At 34.8% G+C, this 19,033-nt stretch overlaps 1 protein-coding gene across 2 annotated transcripts in view; it reads right to left on the reverse strand.

Moving 5' to 3' along the window:
• Positions 1 to 18,823, reverse strand: part of rinl (Ras and Rab interactor-like) — a 37,286-nt gene extending 18,463 nt beyond the window's left edge. For both annotated transcript variants that reach the window (XM_049478964.1, XM_022679011.2), the window contains exons 1-4: positions 17,281 to 18,823; positions 15,423 to 15,571; positions 10,075 to 10,234; positions 5,223 to 5,331 (exon numbers count right to left, since the gene is read on the reverse strand). In XM_049478964.1, the coding sequence (XP_049334921.1) occupies positions 5,223 to 5,331; positions 10,075 to 10,234; positions 15,423 to 15,463 (310 nt within the window). In that variant the 5' untranslated portion in view covers positions 15,464 to 15,571; positions 17,281 to 18,823. The remainder of the gene's footprint in view (positions 1 to 5,222; positions 5,332 to 10,074; positions 10,235 to 15,422; positions 15,572 to 17,280) is intronic.
• Between the last annotated feature and the right edge of the window lie 210 nt (positions 18,824 to 19,033).

The following is a 19,033-nucleotide window of genomic DNA, read 5'->3' on the forward strand; positions in this document are numbered from 1 at the left end:
GAAAAAGTCCTTCAAAATCACACTGGAACATCAGCTTTACATAAAAAAAATGTGCTTTATGGATCGGTATTCCATGTTGCCAGTTAATTTTAAAGTATAAAATCAGCTTGGGCCAGGCTAATTCCAGGTTTTTCTTAAAGTAGAAGACTAGTACTCTTCAGATCATGTGTATTTTTTCTGGCCCAAGATTAAAAAATTCTTAAAAATTGTACTGGAACAGTGGCTTTTTGTGCAAAATGGCTCGTTATACCATGTTGCCAATTCATTTTAAAGTATAAAATCAGCTTGGGCCAGGCTAATTCCAGGTTTTCCTTAAAGTAGAAGACTAGTACTCTTCAGATAATGTGTATTTGGTCTGGCCCAAGATTAAAAAGTCCTTCAAAATCACACTAGAACATCAGCTTTAAATTAAACTTTTTTCTGCCTTATGGATCGGTATGCCATGTTGCCAGTTAATTTTAAAGTATAAAATCAGCTTGGGCCAGGCTAATTCCAGGTTTTTCTTAAAGTAGAAGACTAGTACTCTTCAGATCATGTGTATTTGGTCTGGCCCAATATGAAAAAGTCCTTCAAAATCACACTGGAACATCAGCTTTACATAAAAAAATTGTGCATTATGGATCGGTATGCTATGTTGCCAGTTCATTTTAAAGTATAAAATCAGCTCGGGCCAGGCTAATTCCAGGTTTTCCTTAAAGTAGAAGACTAGTACTCTTCAGATCATGTGTATTTGTTCTGGCCCAAGATTAAAAAGTCCTTCAAAATCACACTAGAACATCAGCTTTATATTCAATTTTTTTGTGCATTATGGATCGGTAGGCCATGTTGCCAGTTAATTTTGAAGTATAAAATCAGCTCGGGCCAGGCTAATTCCAGGTTTTCCTTAAAGAAGAAGACTAGTACTCTTCAGATCATGTGTATTTGTTCTGGCCCAAGATGAAAAAGTCCTTCAAAATCACACTTGAACATCTGCCTCATATTTTTTGAGCGCAATGGCTTTTAAAATATAATTTTATTAAATATATATTTAATTATTTATTGTAATATATAATTATAAATTCAGTAATTAAAATAAATATTTTACAATATACAAAATTACATTTAATAAGATATTGTATATTTACATTGTTAATAAACAGCTGTACTGCTTTTCTTCATTCTATCTCCTTCAGTGTTGATCTGTGAGGTGTTTAATATAAACAGCGGGTGTTTGTGAACGCTCCCTTTAGTTCACGGTGGTTCAGTGAAGCGGCAGCTGCGAATATCAAACCAACTTCAGCCGGGGAATACGAGGCTGCGAATATCGAGCCAAACGAATCTGGAGCTGCGAATATCAAACCAACTTCAGCCTCGTGATTAAGATAGACTCTGCTGCTTTCATATTTCTGTATTTGATTGAAAATAAACTAGTAATCAAGATATTGAGATCTTTTCCAGCTTATTTACCCCCGGATCAGAGGAAGACTCTTTGTGGGTTGTTAACCAGCTTTAGGATGTGTGTTAGCTAGCTAAGTTAGCTAAGTTGTGTGTGTAGTTAGCGTTAGCCAGCTAAGTTAGCTAGGTTATGTGTGTGTTAGCTAGTTTAAATGTGTGTTAGTTAGCTAGGTTACGTGTGTTCGTTTGCTAGCTAAGTTAACTTTTATGTGTGGGTTAGTTAGCTAGGTTAAATGTGTGTTAGTTGGCAAGCTAAGTTAGCTAGTTTAAATGTGTGTGTTAGTTAACTAGGTTAAATGTTTGTGTGTTAGTAAGCTAGGTTAAATGTGTGTTGTTATTATTATTATTATTATTATTAATGTATATTTCCCTTTATAATACTGTGACATGATTTGCAGTAACTCCTAAAGAAGCAACTCCTAAAGAAGAACACAGTAACTGCTCAGTAATTAGTAATTAGTTAACATGTTTCTCACTTTATAATACTGTGACATGATCTACAGTAACTCCTAAAGAAGAACACAGTAACTCCTCAGTCATTAGTAACGGGTTACCATGTGCTGCTGTTAACTCCCGAAAAAAGAAGACAGGGACCCCTTATTAATTATCTATGAAGAACACAGGGATGCCTAGTCCGTTATCTAACACAAATATTTATTAATTTAAACATGATTTCCCCCAGAATAAGGATGTAGGACACAACCTACAGTAAAGCTGTATGTGAGCCATCACTTCTACTGAGCACATCTCCAGGAGGACTGAAGAAGAGCACAGGTTTAGAATAAACACCTGTAACACACTGACAGAACATTACAAAAATGGGGGTTAAGCAGACTACTGCACATTTCAGTGTGTCTAACATTTGGAAGATATTGAGCATACTAAGATAAGTAAGGTTAATATATGATAATATCACCACTGATAGAATAACCTGCAGCAGCAGATAAACACACTGATAGAGGCTAGCGGTCCGGCGCTGTGGAATTACCGTAATTACCCTAATAATGGGCACTAAAAGTCTGTGAGACTGCAAGGCTAAAGATGAACGTTTATAAGGTTGGTGCTGAAAATTAAAGCAGTGACCATTAAAACAAAATTGAGTACAGTCAGTCTTAGAGTCTTCTGGAGAACATAAATAATGTCTACTATGTAATAATATTACGTTATTTTTGTATTATTTTTTTCTTTTAAAAATGGGGTTTAAGCAGATTACGACACCCTGTAGTATTTTACTATATGTTGCTAATATTTGGAAGATAATGATGATAATAAGGTAATTAAGGTTACTACTACTACAAATGGTGTCACTCAAATATGCCTTTAATATCACCACTGATAGAATAATTGTTTGTGTAGACTGATTTAGATCTATAGTTCCCCAGGTGGCATGTAAGGGTTTTCAGTAGTTAATGTTGATTTGAGCAGTAATTAATAAGTAGTTCTTATAAAGGAGACATCATTAGTAAGTAGTTCTCTGGGAGATATGTAAGTCTCAGTAATTATTGTGGAATTAATAGTGAACTACTATAATCATTAGTTCAGTACTATCTACTGAGTAATTATTCAGTACTCCCTGGTAGTTAATAGAAAATATTTAGGTGTTAATGCAGCACTATTAATTAGTTACTGCTTAGTTCCTGCTTAGTTACCTATTAACTATGGAACAGTATTATAAAGTCTTACCGGTTTCTCACTGATCACTGATAGGAGTAAGAAGAAGTAGAGGGAAAACTACAATAACAAAGTTAAACATCTATGCATGTATGAATTGTAAAAATGTAAAAAGAAGGTAAAAGGTTATTTAAAGTGGTTTGATATGAAATGTGCCCTTCTAGAGAAATGTAAAAAGGAAATATATATAAAATATATATTTTTTGTAGTGTATCTTACATATAATAAATAAACAAATTACTTAAAGGAGAACTCCGGTGTAAGATGTATGACTTTTGGCATAGTAAAACATGATAAAGAGCACTAACCTGTTCACACCTGTTATACATATACATAGACTCTGCATAGCGTAGCAGCCAGCGCCAGGAGAGTAATAGCGGCGCTCGGAGCTGAAGCTAGCATTATAGGATGTAAACAGTGGTTTTTAATAAGCTTATTCTGCACTTTTTACGTTATTTATGCCTCGTTTTAAATGTCAAGGCTCTCCAAAATCTAGCAAGGAGGAGTGGAGCTACTTTGAGCCTGGATAACGGTGTAAAAAGCGATTTATCGGGGTAAATTATGCCCCGTGTCACCCAGTCTGAAGGGTGTTTGGACATACTGTTAAAATGTCTGGATCTCAGAACGCTGTGGGAGAACGCAGGTGGGCTATTCATCAAGATAAGTACTTTTTTATCATGTTTTACTACACCAAAAGTTCATTTTACACCGTCCATTTATTTTTTCATACTTGACCTCTGTTGTACAAAACATAACAGCAGTTTCCCATCTTATCTCTATGCACAGCTACATTGTTTTTTCTGCTAATTCCCTTTTTCACTTCTGCCGCATATTAGAGAACTGCCTTGACTGCCAGTTACCTGCAAAAAATTGAATGTGACCCCAGGTTACGTTCGCAACTTACTTTCACAACTTATTCAACTATGCTATAAAACTAAAGGTGCATCCAAGCCTTACATCACCAAGTGCAATTAAAATGCAATTAAATGCTTTGGATGTAGTGAAGAGAAGCACTCCACCTCTGTGTTCTCTGGACTGAAAAATTGACTTCTCTGTCTCTCAATCAAATAAACAAGTCTGGGTTTGGCGGTTGCCAGGAGTACAGTACTTGTTAAAGGTGTTATAGCTGCAAAGGGTGGACCGTTATCATAGAAAACCTATTGAATAAGAGTGTCACATATAATTTCACATGCAGACGAAAGCAGATAAATGAAACATTTTGGCAATATAGTATATATGAGCTCCATTGTAGGTACAAAGGATCTCATATATATAAATCTAAAGATTAATGTACAATTCAATAATGTGGCCAAAAATAATGGGTGTTGTTTGGATGCAATTCCAATTGTTAATGATTTTTATACCATGAGTCAATTGCCAATACCAGTCTATGGAGCTGTGGAGCTGGATGCCACATTATCCTTTATCAAATAAAATTTGATATGCATCATCGTGCAAGGCTTCTGTAATGTTCTTTTCAGTGTCAATGAACATGAAATGTACTTTATCTTTTTTAAACCAAATTAAAAACAGTGTTAGTGGTGTTTGTTAGCTCTGCTGTGTTCTAATGTTCACTGTATTGGGTGATGTACTCTTGAGAGAGGTAACCAGTTAGTGTTGTTAAACAACATGGTTTTACGCATTTTGTATTCTACAAATAGGTAAGTTTGAAAAAATAAAAAAATAAAAATGAAAGGCTGATGGAGTGGAGCACACAGTGTACGTAGCCATGTGCAAGCTCCATAGTTCCATCCAGCAGTTGAACAAGGACCTACAGTATCCTGTGACCTTTTAAAGCTTGCCTAGGAGATGTGCACCACTGCAGAATCTGAGAGTATTCAAGTGCAGAGGGTGTGGATCTGGATCTGAGCCAAATTCTCTCTTATAATATTTCCATTGAATGAAAAAAGCAAATATTGAAGTATATTGTTCAGAAATGTCTTAGAAAATGCTTAGTGTAACAGTAGATTTTACTAGTTTTTTTTACTGGATTTTACTGACCTTACTTTTAATCCTTACTTTTAATGTATTTATACAAGTAAGAAAATATGTTATATTGGCAGAATAATACTAAAGCAAGTTTTAAACGTATAAGTGGGCTCGATGGTGTTTCTCACCTACGCCAGTGTGCAGAATGGGAAAGTCTTGGACTGTCTCGCCTTGGCCTCCGACAGACACACACAGCACTTTATTCTCAGAGGATGAGTCAGGAACCACCAGAAAACTCTGCACACAGACAAGACATCAGAGAAGTTACTTGACCTTATTTTAAAATATCTTTTCCGTACGTGTCCAAATTTAATTAAATCATTTAATCAATTTTAAGATCCAGTATGTATTTTACTTGTGCAAAAAGTGCAAGTATAATCTACCATGCAGCTGAGTAAACTCAGGTAGAAGTATAGATACTAGGGCTTAAAATACTTCTGTAGAATTTGAAGTAGCAATTTAAGCTTTTTACTCAAGTAAAAGTGTAAAAGTAATGCTTTCAAAAGTACTTAAAGTGTAAAAGTAATTTAAGGGGAAAATATTTAAGGGGAGTTTGTGAATTCCTGAAAACACAACCAAAAAAAGGGGTCTGCTAATCTAGTGCAAAAACTCTATAACTTTCTACATAACTTCTTTTTGACTTTTTGACTGCTTCTGGTGTGCTTTTGGTGGTGGTTATATGTGGTCGGCACCAGATCAGATGCTGTTTTATGTGGTTAGTGGTGTTTGTTAGCTCTGCTGTGTTCTCAAATTCACTGTACTGGTGATGCATTGAGTGATGTACTCTTGAGAGAGGTAACCAGTTAGTGGTAAAAGTGTAAAAAGTACTGCTTTCAAAACTACTTAAAATATAAAAGTAAATGTCTAAATATTCCATTTAGGCGAAAAGCTTATGCCGCACCACAGGGTCCGATAATACACTACCCCCTCCCTAAAACACAAGCTGCATCTATGTCCATTGAAAATGAATGTACTGTATTTTAGTACAATGTATATATATTAAAGAAGCTTAGTTGGACTGGAGTTTGTCTGGAGTTCTCTTGAGTCTCTGCACGGATCATCTTTATACTAAGCTACATTCGTCTGCTATGTTCTTGCTGGAGTGGGGGCATGACGTGTGCAGTGAGATGAATATACGCATATAATAGGATGTCGAAATGGTATATGTTTATACTTCTCGTCCAACCAAATTCACTCTATACGAACACCAGAAATGAAATAGGAGTAATGAGGATATCTTTAAAATGTAAGCAGTAAAAAGCATAGACACCTCTGATAATATGTTATTGTCATAATTTAGATATAATTTCATTATTATTTAAATCATAAAATAATATTTCCAAACGGACTAAAAAACACTGGCATGATACACTTTGATTAAAAGGGTTAATCTGATGCATTAAAAGTGCTGAGAAATTAAGAGTTATGAAAATACAGCGTGAGGAGTGTAATGTGTTCACATTTTGAAGACACGAATGGATGCACAGGTGTACAAATATGCACAAACACACATTTACACACGTGTGCTATACATAGATGTGCATGTGCATGTGCGCACACACACACACACACACATTAAGATGCACAGAGACACACAGATACGAAAGGAAGTTGACATGCTAAGCGACAGAGAAGACTGAAACCAAAAACAAGAAAAAAAGTGTCAGCACAATCTAAATATAAAGAGTGTTAAAACTCAAGGTTACTCCGATTCAAGAGGAAATCTACACACCACTGGCTGTACTTTATTAACCACAGAAAATGAAGGAAGGAAAATTATGAAGGGAATTATCCCTCAAATAATTTACAGACATCATGTCATGCATTAAATTGTATTTATTTATTCTTATTAATTAAAAATAAATAAATAAAAACATTATGACAGTGGATCTTAAAATGTTCAACTGGTGGTACATGAAGCATCCCAAGGTATTATGACATGGCTTTCCAATGGTAAACAAAATTTCTTTTTAGCATATTATAGTTTCATGATATAGCAGCATATTCAACTTTGTAATAAACACAATTACAGATGCTTTTTTGTATTTTGCTTTGAATTGAGGTCATCTTAAACGTTTTATAGAGGTGCATATTTTGAAAAATACAATAAAAAAAATGCAAAAATAAAATAATCCATTACATTTTTATTTTCTTGTTGAGGAAATGAAAGGGTTACGTTGTTGTTATGATAAACTGTATAAGACAGGTTAAAAAGGTTTGGAAAGCCCCGTAAACTAAAAATAACTTTCCCCTTTTTGAGATTAAATTTCTCCGTCTTATTTTCCTTTGCTTGAGAGCGCAGACTCTTCCTGGAGAGCATTAACCCTTTACTGCACTGAATTCATGCAGACAGGTGACTCTGCAGACATGACATTCTTCTTTAGCATTTCGGTTGTGTTTAGATTATCCTGTTTGTTCATCGTTGTTTGATCTTATCAGGACTGAGAAGTTAACATGAGGAACACAAAGTTTTAGCAGTCCTCTGACACTTTTAAAGATACAATGTTGACCTGTTTTTTTGACACAATGTAAATATTTCTTGACTAATGGGGCAATAATAATGGTACACAAAATTATTTGGGGACTAAAATATTGCTGCACTGAAATATTGCTACACTGCAGTGAAGTTTAAAGCATTTTGTGACTAGATTTAGAAATTAGAATCACAGGTTAGAAAAAAAGGTTAGAATCACCCATTCTGCTCAATCCAGCCTTATTCAAACAAAATGAAGCATAGGCATGACACTGTAACTGTATTTTTATTTGAATATAACATTATTTTATTTAATTTCTTGAACCCTGTAAATTTACTCATGCTTCTGTTTTAAACCCTCATAACTGCGATTTCTCTAAATCACCATCACTTTTAATTTCATACAACCCTATAATAGAACCCTGTGGGACACCACAAACTGCTAAACTTTTACTGTTAATATGACACAGACACTTCTGCAGTATGATTTACTACAGACTAATAGTGTAGAGCTAGGGTTCAAAGGGTTGAAACCATTTTATGCCACTGATAATATAAAAAATTATAATAATTCAGTAAAAAATAACAATAATGCATTGCCCTTTTAAAGAGCAATGAACCTTTACTCAATAAGAACATAAAGGCACTGGAATTTTAACATTTAAAAAAAATGCAAAAATATCCTACATATATAAATAAAATAAAAGTGCTGTTTATAAACAAAATCAACACTTTTTTAGGAAAGTCGACTAATTTCTAGGAAAATATAACATGCAATATTAAGGTAAATTAAAATGTATTAAGGTCATGGTCAAATATTGTATGCTATGTTGATTATTATTTTAATTATTGACACAGATCTAGTCAAGCAGTTTTAACAGTCAGTTCGATAAATCATTTCTATAATATACTGCATTTAGAACATCATTCTGCAAATGTATTTATCTGTGCACTGTTACAAGCTGTGGTTGCAAGTATTTTACTGTATTTTTACAGGGATACTACTGGGATCAACAGTAAAATGCATCTGTTTAAACCCTGTTCATATGCTCACACAGTTCCTTCTGAATTGCTATCAATTTTATAGACCCTATAATAGAACCCTGTGGGACGCCTTAAATTAAACAAAATTTTTACTGTTAATATGGCCTATAAATTTCTGTATTATGATTAATTACAGACTAATACCATAGACCTAGGGTTTAAAGGGTTAAAACAATTTTATGCCACTGATAATGTAAAAGAATAATAAAGCAGTTTCACCCTTTAAAGAACAATGAAGCCTTACTCAATAAGAACATTAAGACCTTAAGGATGAATTTAAATATTTTTTTTATATATGTATTAAAAAAAAAACATCCAAAAAAATTCAACCAAAAATTAACATCATGTCCAAATACTGTATAAAAATATTGATGACGTAATGAGGTAAACATCAGAAAATAATTAATCTGTGCACTGAAACAAGCTGTGTTTACTAATATTTTACTGTATTTCTACAGGGTCACTAACCGTGTTATTAAATCCATTAAGTAAATGGTAAAATCATCTGTATTTTCTATAGCATTACTATGATTTACTTAAACAGTTTCCCATAAAAATATGTAAATGTAATTTAATGTGGTGACCACAGCTGTTACTAATTTATTGAGCTTTCACAGCGCAATTTGTTTCTGGGTTTTGGACGTTTGCATAATGCTGCACCACCAGCTGCACGCCACACTGCTTCTGCATTACAAGCATTCACTTTTACAATTACAACATTAATAATAGCAATAGTAATAGTAATGAAATAATATTACTAATACATTCTAATGTAACAGTGCTGAGCTAAATAGACTTAAACAATAAAAAACGATTTAAAACATCGTAAAAGTTTAATTTAACCAGCATTCCTCTCTCTCTCTCTCTCTCTCTCTCTCTTTCTCTCTCTCTCTCTCTCTCTGTAACCCATATGACCGCTGATGTTTCTCACACTTATGTAAATACAGATACTTCTGCAATGGTTTTGTGATCAAGAGGGAAGGCCATAAAAAGGGAAGTATATGTGCACACAGTTAAAGAATATATAATAAAAGGTTTGTATGTTTATGAAGCTAAAGAAGCTTGTACTGAGCTGAGAGAATGCCAGAGTGGCTTATCTGTTTATATGGACAATTCTAATCTAATCTAATCTAATGATCATGACCACCTACTGCACTGTCCACTGTGGGTATTAATGCCTTATATGATGTATTTCAAGGATTGTTAAATGCCAGCACAATTTGAAAAATGGAATTTCCCATCAAGCTTGCACCCAATATCAGGCCTCGAACTTTGATCACAAGAACTCATTCACAAGATAACACCTCCCAACTTATACAGGTGTTGGCATATCCAAGCCATCCCCTGAGGTAACACTTCACAATCAACTGACATACTGATTTCACATAAGCTAAGTCTTTCATTTAATACATTTAAAAACCTCACTGTATAAAAAGTTAGTTAAAACTATAGTCAGGACTTACCCCTGCAGGTCTGCCCCACAGTGCAGCGTGAGCTCCATGCCTGTCCCAAGGACTCCCTGGATTCCAAGCTTCCTGACACAGACGCAGGCCCTGCACCAGACTCATGGGATGTCTCTGTGTCACTGAGTCCCCATTGGTTATCGTGTAAGCTGGGCTTGACCTGTGGAAAATAGGAACAGTATCATTTTAAATGGAAGACATGAGTGTATTAGCAGTAGATTAATGTCTCTAAAGTAATCTTATCTTTATAGATTTTTGGTAAACACAATTTTTAAAGCTAGATTTATTCTATTTTCATAATGTTTTTGGACATATATTGGCATGCACAATGACAGAAGCCAAAGGATAAGAACATTAGTGAAAGTAAAAAAAAAAACATAACAGGACATAACCAAAGGGATTATCGATGACAAACCCAGAAATGGAAACCAAAGAAACAAATACAACCATCAAATGCAAAATGCAAAACGACAGAATGAAAATAGGGTCAAATGCAGAGATGGTTGGCAATACTTTGCTACATTTGTGAGTCACAAACGGTCGAAAAATGTATGTACACACAGACAATAATGAGACACAGGTGACACTGATCAGTACTCTGGGGATGAGGAGCATAAGCACATTTCCTGAATGGCGGAGCCTGAGAGGGATTCTGGGATATGAAGTGCTAGATTTCAACAGAGGTTACATAAAAAACTTATTTAGTTTACCTGTTCTATGGATTTGCATGATATATTTGTTCATATCCCAGGATGCGCAATGTTACATAAGGTGAAATAAACTACGGAGCCCGGGAGGGGCCGTGGATAAAAAAAACAATTAAATCGAGTGAACGATGTAGCAGTTCGTGCTCACGTTTTCTTTAATTCGAGTGAACGATTTGCAATTCGTGCTCACGATTTCTTTAATTGGTGCTCACGATTTCTGTAATTCGTGCGCACGATTTCTGTAATTCGAGTGAACGATTTCTGTAATTCCTGCTCACGTTTTTATGCAATAAGACAATAAGCTGGGAGGGAAAGGAGCATTTTCTCTCTTGATCTGTTACAGGGGTGCAGTGATGATAATCAGTTATCTACCTTTATAACCTGCTGTTATTAATGCACTAGTGTTACAGTTAGATGTACAGTACAGTGAGCAGATTTTGCCTGGTGGTGGAATCTCTACAGCGCGTGGGGGAGAGCCGTCCGCGGCACGGGTTCCCTGGCCGCGAGCGCAGGTCTTCACGGAGCTTATTTACCAACAATATAGACAAATATAGTCAATTCCAGTCATGATTAAAGGAAACAAACATTACTAATGCAGGATTAAAACCAGATCAAAACAAAGTTATAATGCAATGTGGAACTGTTTATAATTTCTTATTTTCAACAATAGTATAACGTAAAGAAGTATAATTATATAAATATACAGCTATAAGACTTAGGTCCAAATGTACACTGTAAAAGTTAATAAAGGTAATACAAAATTAATGCAAGGTGTGACAGTTGTCTATGAATGGCTCATATAAGAGCTGCTTTAAATATGTAACACTATATAAAATCAAAATAGCTGGTCTAAAATACTATTAATACAATGTATTAAGATATTTAGTAAATAGGCATTTCATATAATAATTTGGATCAATTTGATAATTTATTCCAATATGTTTCCTAAAATAATTAAGTTTCTATATCTGATGAAATGTCCTGAATATCTGCTTATTCTCAAATCACAGTGTCCTGCCCAGAAACATGCCACAAGCTTCAAATAAAAAATATAATAATTATAAACTTCTTAAATGTATATTTTCTGAATTATGTGTTTATTTATTATACAAATTATTAAAATATAGATTAAATCTATCATAAAAGTAATAATGATGTAACCAGATTTAAGAAGGTGTGCATTTCCTTGGAGGCTGGCTGAATGTTATTTAGAAATTAATAAACACATTTGCACATTGCATTATAACTTTGTTTTGATCTGGTTTTAATAACACACAGTTGTCCTGCATCAGTAAAATGTTTGTTTCCTTTATTCATGACTGGAATTGACTGTATTTGTCTACATTGTTGGTAAATAAGCTCCGTGAAGACCTGCGCGCGCGGCAGGTGTCTGGCGGCGGGGGAACCGATGCCGCGGACGGCTCTCCCCCACGCGCTGTAGAGATTCCACCACCAGGCAAAATCTGCTCACTGTACTGTACATCTAACTGTAACACTAGTGCATTAATAACAGCAGGTTATAAAGGTAGATAACTGATTATCATTACTGCACCCCTGTAACAGATCAAGAGAGAAAATGCTCCTTTCCCTCCGAGCTTCTTGTCTTATTGCGCATAAAAACGTGAGCACGAATTACAGAAATCGTTCACTCGAATTAAAATAAAACGTGAGCACGAATAGCAAAACGTGAGCACGATTTAGAGAAAACGTGAGCACGAATAGCAAATCGTGAGCACGATTTAAAGAAAACGTGAGCACGAATAGCAAAACGTGAGCACGATTTAAAGAAAACGTGAGCACGAATAGCAAATCGTGAGCACGATTTAATTATTTTTTTTATCCACGGCCCCTCCGGGGCTCCGTAATAAACCATAAATATTCTGTTGCAAAAAAAAACATTTTCACTGATTATATCTGCCCAGTATTTTTTTATTTTACTCCAATCTTTCACCCAAAGAGAGCATATTAATATCATGCAATGCTGAATAACTGGAATGTGGTGGAAATTCATGTATTTTTTATTTTTGCAATGAATATCACAGGAAACATATTGCAATGACAGTTTTTCCAACATTGTGTTGCCGTAGAATGGACGTTAAGCAATACATCCACTAGGGATAATCCACTAAAGAGCAGTTCAAAGTTCAGAGGCTGAGATAATGTACTCACTACGTAAAAAGACGAAAGAGACTGTGTTGCAAACAGCTGTAACAGGTACTAAACAGGTTTGTTTATATGAGTGGAGGAGCAGTTACTTTAAGACCTACATTACCTATGTTTAGATATACATTATATTCTCAAATACTTCCATCATTGCTTGCTAAATGTATTAAATCAGTGAACTTAAAAAAACTTCTTCCAGTTATTGTTAGATAAGCTGATAGATAAATAAGAGAAGTGAGTGAAGCTAGCTCCTTGTTTCATAGTATTAATCCTTGATAATCTTCTTCCTTTCAATGGGTCCCTATGAAGAAGAACTAGCTTAACATTACAAAAAACTTGTTTTGTCTTGTTTTGTTGGCCTTGGATACAAGGCCTTGATCATGAATAAGGGTTTTTTTGCCTTTTTACTGCCTTTTTACTGTATATACTGTTTATTTGCACCCCTGGACACTTGTCACTTTACTGTACATCCTGTACATTTGCACCTCTGGACACTACACTAGGCACCTAACTTAAATACAATACTTGCACATGTTTATGTTTAATATAGTCATATCTGCTGATACCTCCTATGCTTAGTTTATTCTTTTACTGCACTACCTCATATCTACGACTGATTACTTCCACACTTTCTATAGTTTTTTGTATTTATCTATTTATGTATATATTTTTAAGTCTCAGTTTAGAATTTTATAGTTTAGAGTCTTTTATCCCTCAATGTGCTCTTGTATTGTACTGCACTTATTGTTTGTTCCTTTGGGATCAATAAAGTATCTATCTATCTATCCATCCATCCATCCATCCATCCATCCATCCATCCATCCATCCATCTATCTATTAGCCACCCTGCTTTGCGTCAAACCAAAGAACATCTTTATCTTTGCTAAAATCAAAGTAAGACACATTGCATCAGTTGGCTAAACGTGTCTTTCTGTGGTTTACTGCTTTTGCCTTCTGGAACTAATAAAACTACTTCTATTCATACAGTATGATATAATAAATTACGTCTTGTATGTTGTGCAAATTGAAGACTTCTGTGGCTTCCACTAAATATATATCAGCATGCACAATTTGGGCTAGGGTTAGGGTTAATAATAAAGCAAGTAATGCAAAAAACGCAGATATGTTGCCATAGTAAGAGCTGGCCGGGGACTACAGATAAAAAAAATTAGCCTTTACGGCTAACTCTGGCTTATTTACAGTTGTTTTATGTTGATTAATGAGCATTGTCCCTGTCAACTAAATTAATAATAAAAAAAAAAGATATGTTTGGCAATACTTTGCAGCATGTGGCCTTCTGGTTTACTGCTTTAGCCTATTGAAACTACTGAAGCTTATGGTATACACACAGTATGATATAATAAATTACTGCTTGTATGTTGGTCAAATAGAAGATTTGTGTCTGTGGCTTCTACCAAAAATACAGCTCTGGAAAAAAAAATAAGAGACCACTTAAATATTCCTCTGGAATATAATCAAGAGGAAGATGGATGATCACAAGCCATCAAACCAAGCTGAACTGCTTGGTTTTTTGCACCAAGAGTGGCATAAAGTTATCCAAAATCAGTGTGTAAGCCTGGTGGAGGAGAACATGCCAAGATCCATAAAAACAACTGTAATTAAAAACCAGGGTTATTCCACCAAATATTGATTACTGAACTTCTAAAACTTTTTGAATATGAACTTGTTTTCTTTGCATTATTTGAGGCCTGAAAGCTCTGCATCTTTTTAATTTTTGCAGCCATTTCTCATTTGTTTGCAAATAACTGCACTAAATGACCATTTTTTTGGGGGAATTTGAGAGAAATGTTGTCTGTAGTTTATAGAATAAAACAACAATGTTTATTTTACTCAAACATATACCCGTAAATAGCAAAACCAGAGAAACTGATTTAGAAACGGAAGTGGTCTCTTCATTTTTTTCCAGAGCTGTTTACTGGCATGCACAATTTGTTTAACTTAAAAGAACAACTTACAAAAGTTACAGTAAAATACTTTGCAGCAATACTGCCCATATAATAACATAATAATGACTCTTTTCACACTTAAATACACAGTATTTACACTTATTATCAAAAACATAGCTGCACACAGAAGGAATCAACCAAGAGACAAGAAACGTGGTGCGTAATTGTGCAACGCTGTCATGGAGTGAGATGGAGAGTTTATTTCAGGTCATTTGAAGTATTTCTATTGGTCCGTTCATCAAGAAATTTTGACACAAAGTAAGGGACCGTTTGTCTGTTCAAATTACGTAGAAAACAAAAAATCGATAAAAAAAGAGATACTTGTTTTTCATTGGACAGTGGTGATATGTTACACACTACTTCTACTTCTGTAGAGAGAAGTGTAGCTCAGTAAATATGACCAAGACTTCTTTATATCAGCGTAATGTTTTAATCTTTGAAAGAATAAATTAAAATGCAGTTAAAAGAATAAAAGCCCTCTTTAACATGATTTTAAACATCATTTTCCCACCTGTTCCCACTACTTGTGGATTCATCATCCAGTCCCTTCATTGTCTCACGTCAGTTGAGCAGAACCAGTGTTTTTCCAGGACATCCAGTGAAGCCACTTTCAGAACGCTGCCACAGCTCCTCCATCTGTACTAAAAGAGTCAACGTGCCCTAACACATGAGGAAATGAAGTAACACACAAAAAAAGGAAATTAGGCAAGCCACTGGCAGCATGCTCACATCCTTTTACCTCTGTTTATTTCTACTCTGTCTGATTTTATCTAGGTTCCTTTGCATTTCTTTGGTATCAGGAGGCGATTTTATCAATGCTTGAAATGGTGTTAGTCACACTGTACAAGTATAGAATAGTATAAGTGCAAATATATAGTGGTGCTTGAGGAAAGTACAGAATTCTATATTTATGCATAAATTTGACCTTAAACCTCATCAGATTCTGAACCTAGAGAAAGACAGTCGAATCAAACGAATGAGACAAAAATATGAGCCATTGTTTGTGGTGTGTGGTATGACCTCCTTGTGCAGCAATTCTGGTAAGTGTTGATTTCTCCATACTAAAAAAACTACAACTGTTTTGTTAATCAGTTTCACAATTTCTGTTGGATTAAGGTTAAAACATTAATTTTATTCTTCCTTTACCATTCTTTAGTGAAATATATATGTGTGATTAGGGTCACATTCTCTTAACTTCACAGATAGACATCTTTACATTTACCTTTGCTTATATCATTCAGAATTTATTGGTCCATTAATGATGGCAGACACAGCAAAACACACACAAACCGAGATACTACCACCACCATGTTTTTTCACAGATAGGATAAGGTTTTATGCGAAAACACAGGGTTGTCGGTGTGAGCTTTAGCAAACTGCTAACAGGCATCAATGTTCTTTTTAAAGAGCATCGACTAAGGCCTTCAGTTGTTTAGAAGTTACCTTGGGTTCCTTTCTGACAGATTCTTTCTCTCATTGTTTTTGGTGTGATCTTAGTGTGTCAAACACTCCTATAGAGGGTTATAATGGTATGGAATTTCCTTTATTTGTACATAATTTTTCTGGCTATGGATTGGTGGAGTCTAAACTCTCTAGAGATGGTTTTATAATCTAATTTGTTCATGCCATAATTCACTTCCACAAACATATGTTGTTGTGAAGATCAGACAATCTATTACTCCTACCTTTTTTGTCACCACACTGATGTAAAAAAAAACCTGACTCTACTCTAATTTCACCTTCAAATGACCTGCTTATGCAAAATGTTTAGATATTTTGACTCTCACAGACCTATAATACTGCGAGACTCATTTACTCAATAAATCAACTTTTTTCTAATATTTAGGCAGAAATATAAAAAAAATCTATAGGGTTTATAAACATTTAAGCTTTACTCTAGCTGTTGCAGTTTAAAGTGTATACTACACTGAAATCTGGTGTTTAAATGATGGGTTTCACTTTTAAAAAAAACATACAAACCTGTCCTTTGGTTGGAGATATGATCATGTAGAACCTTTTTAATTGACTGTCTTTTCTTAAATTAGGTTTTATGATTCCTTACACCACGTACTTATTATTTAGACACCAACCATAATACAGGTACACATTTTTCAGTTGTTAAAAGGCTAAACTATAAGATCTATAAGAGATAATATCAAATGATGAGCCCGGAAAGGTCAGTGTGGTTTTAAGCCAGAGAATATCTGAGACCGAATATTCACACTACAAACTCACTGTTCTGAAGGGACTTAAAATGACTTAAATCATATGTTTGAATGAAGTAACTCAGCATCAATAACATCAACAGCATCACTCTTACATGACCTCATAAAACACACATAAAAAATGGAATTAAATTCACAACTCACATGTAATATAACGTCTCTATAGATGCTCCTTCGGTGTTTCTTCACCTTCTGCGCAACTGTCACCCACTGTCAGTGTCACGCCTACAATCCTCCATCGCACGGCCTTCCCCACTTTCAGTACTACTGCGAAACTCAGAACTGTGAAGCGCTAACCATCAGAACAAGAACCACACCAGCAAGCAGAAGGTTTCTCTCCTCATGTGTGAGTTTACTGGAGTTTACTGAAGCTGCTGAGCTGGAACATCTTTAACAGTTAGTTTCTTTAAACCCTGTGTGTCTGTGAGAGAATATGTGTGTATTTGTGTGTGTGTGTGTGTGTGTGCTTCCTCTCCCCTTCCTCTGTGGTAAACCTCTCAGTTTATCTTACATTCAAACGCACACGCACATGCACACACACCACATATTCACAGTCAGAGCAGGCTGGGGTGAACTAGTTTGAATTGAGTGGTACAGTACTCTGTTCAGTACATGCACTTACATGGAAATGTCATAAATATGTTGATTTGAGTCAAGTGTGTTACGTGCACTTCATAGTCTAACTACTGAAGTAATCTGATCAACACATTGACACAAACTTAGGTAATCAAATAATGACCTAGGCAATAATCAGATTTTTCTGATAATCACAGAATAAGATATGATGTAATATCATGTAAAAAAAATAAAAAACAAACATTATGCTTTATGAACATATTTTTTATAGAATTTTATTTCCATTTTTTTTCCATTTTCTCCACAATTTATGAATGAATTAATGAATGAAGTTGAACTTATATAGCAAATTTCTAGAAAGCCAACGATGCTTTACAATTTACACATTTTTTACATACAAGCACATTACACATCAACACTCATTCACACACCGGTGAGAAGCGGCAGCCAATAGCACACAGCGTACTCTCAACCGGAAACAACCGTGCACCTGGAGGACTGCATCGGGCCAATCCATATCTGGGCACAGTCATACATACATTTACACACACACACACACACACACATGTACATAAATACAACACACTTTACACATACATACCAGATCAATTTAGAACATTCAATTTTCTGGGCAATTTAAAGTATTCAATTTACCAGATCAATTTAGAGTATTCTTTATACAGCCAATTACACAATCCACTCATTAGGACTTCCCATATCACTGGCATTCTTTATCAGATTTCTTAATCATTGATACATTTCTTGATCTTATTTTAAGAAATTGGAGTATAGCATTTACAAGACTTTAATGATCCAATCAATCTGATTATGATCACTTTCGATCTCCAAATAAAAAGTAGGGAAACTCTGGGTTTACATGAGTCAGGCATTAATCAGATTTCTACGTTGATACCAGCCAAAATCCCACAAAAGCACCTGATGTAATCAGCCAAAAACAAAGAGTTAGCAGCTCAAAAATGCTTGCAAGATGCTTGCTCTTACAGCCTACAACATAGAGGTCAGGGCATTTAATCATAATACATGATCTTTAGATGACGTTCATCTAAAAAAGCCTATGGGGAATCACTACACACTGATGGTGGGTGTCAGACGCTGGGGGACACACCTAGTAGAGTCATATGAAAAAGTTTGGGCACCCCTATTAATCTTAAACATTTTTAGTTCAAAATATTTTGGTGTTTGCAACAGCCATTTCAGTTTGATATATCTAATAACTGATGGACACAGTAATATTTCAGGATTGAAATGAGGTTTATTGTACTAACAGAAAATGTGCAATATGCATTAAACCAAAATTTGA

The sequence above is a fragment of the Astyanax mexicanus genome, chromosome 4 (assembly GCF_023375975.1).
Source record: "Astyanax mexicanus isolate ESR-SI-001 chromosome 4, AstMex3_surface, whole genome shotgun sequence".
Taxonomy (NCBI): Eukaryota; Metazoa; Chordata; class Actinopteri; order Characiformes; family Acestrorhamphidae; genus Astyanax; species Astyanax mexicanus.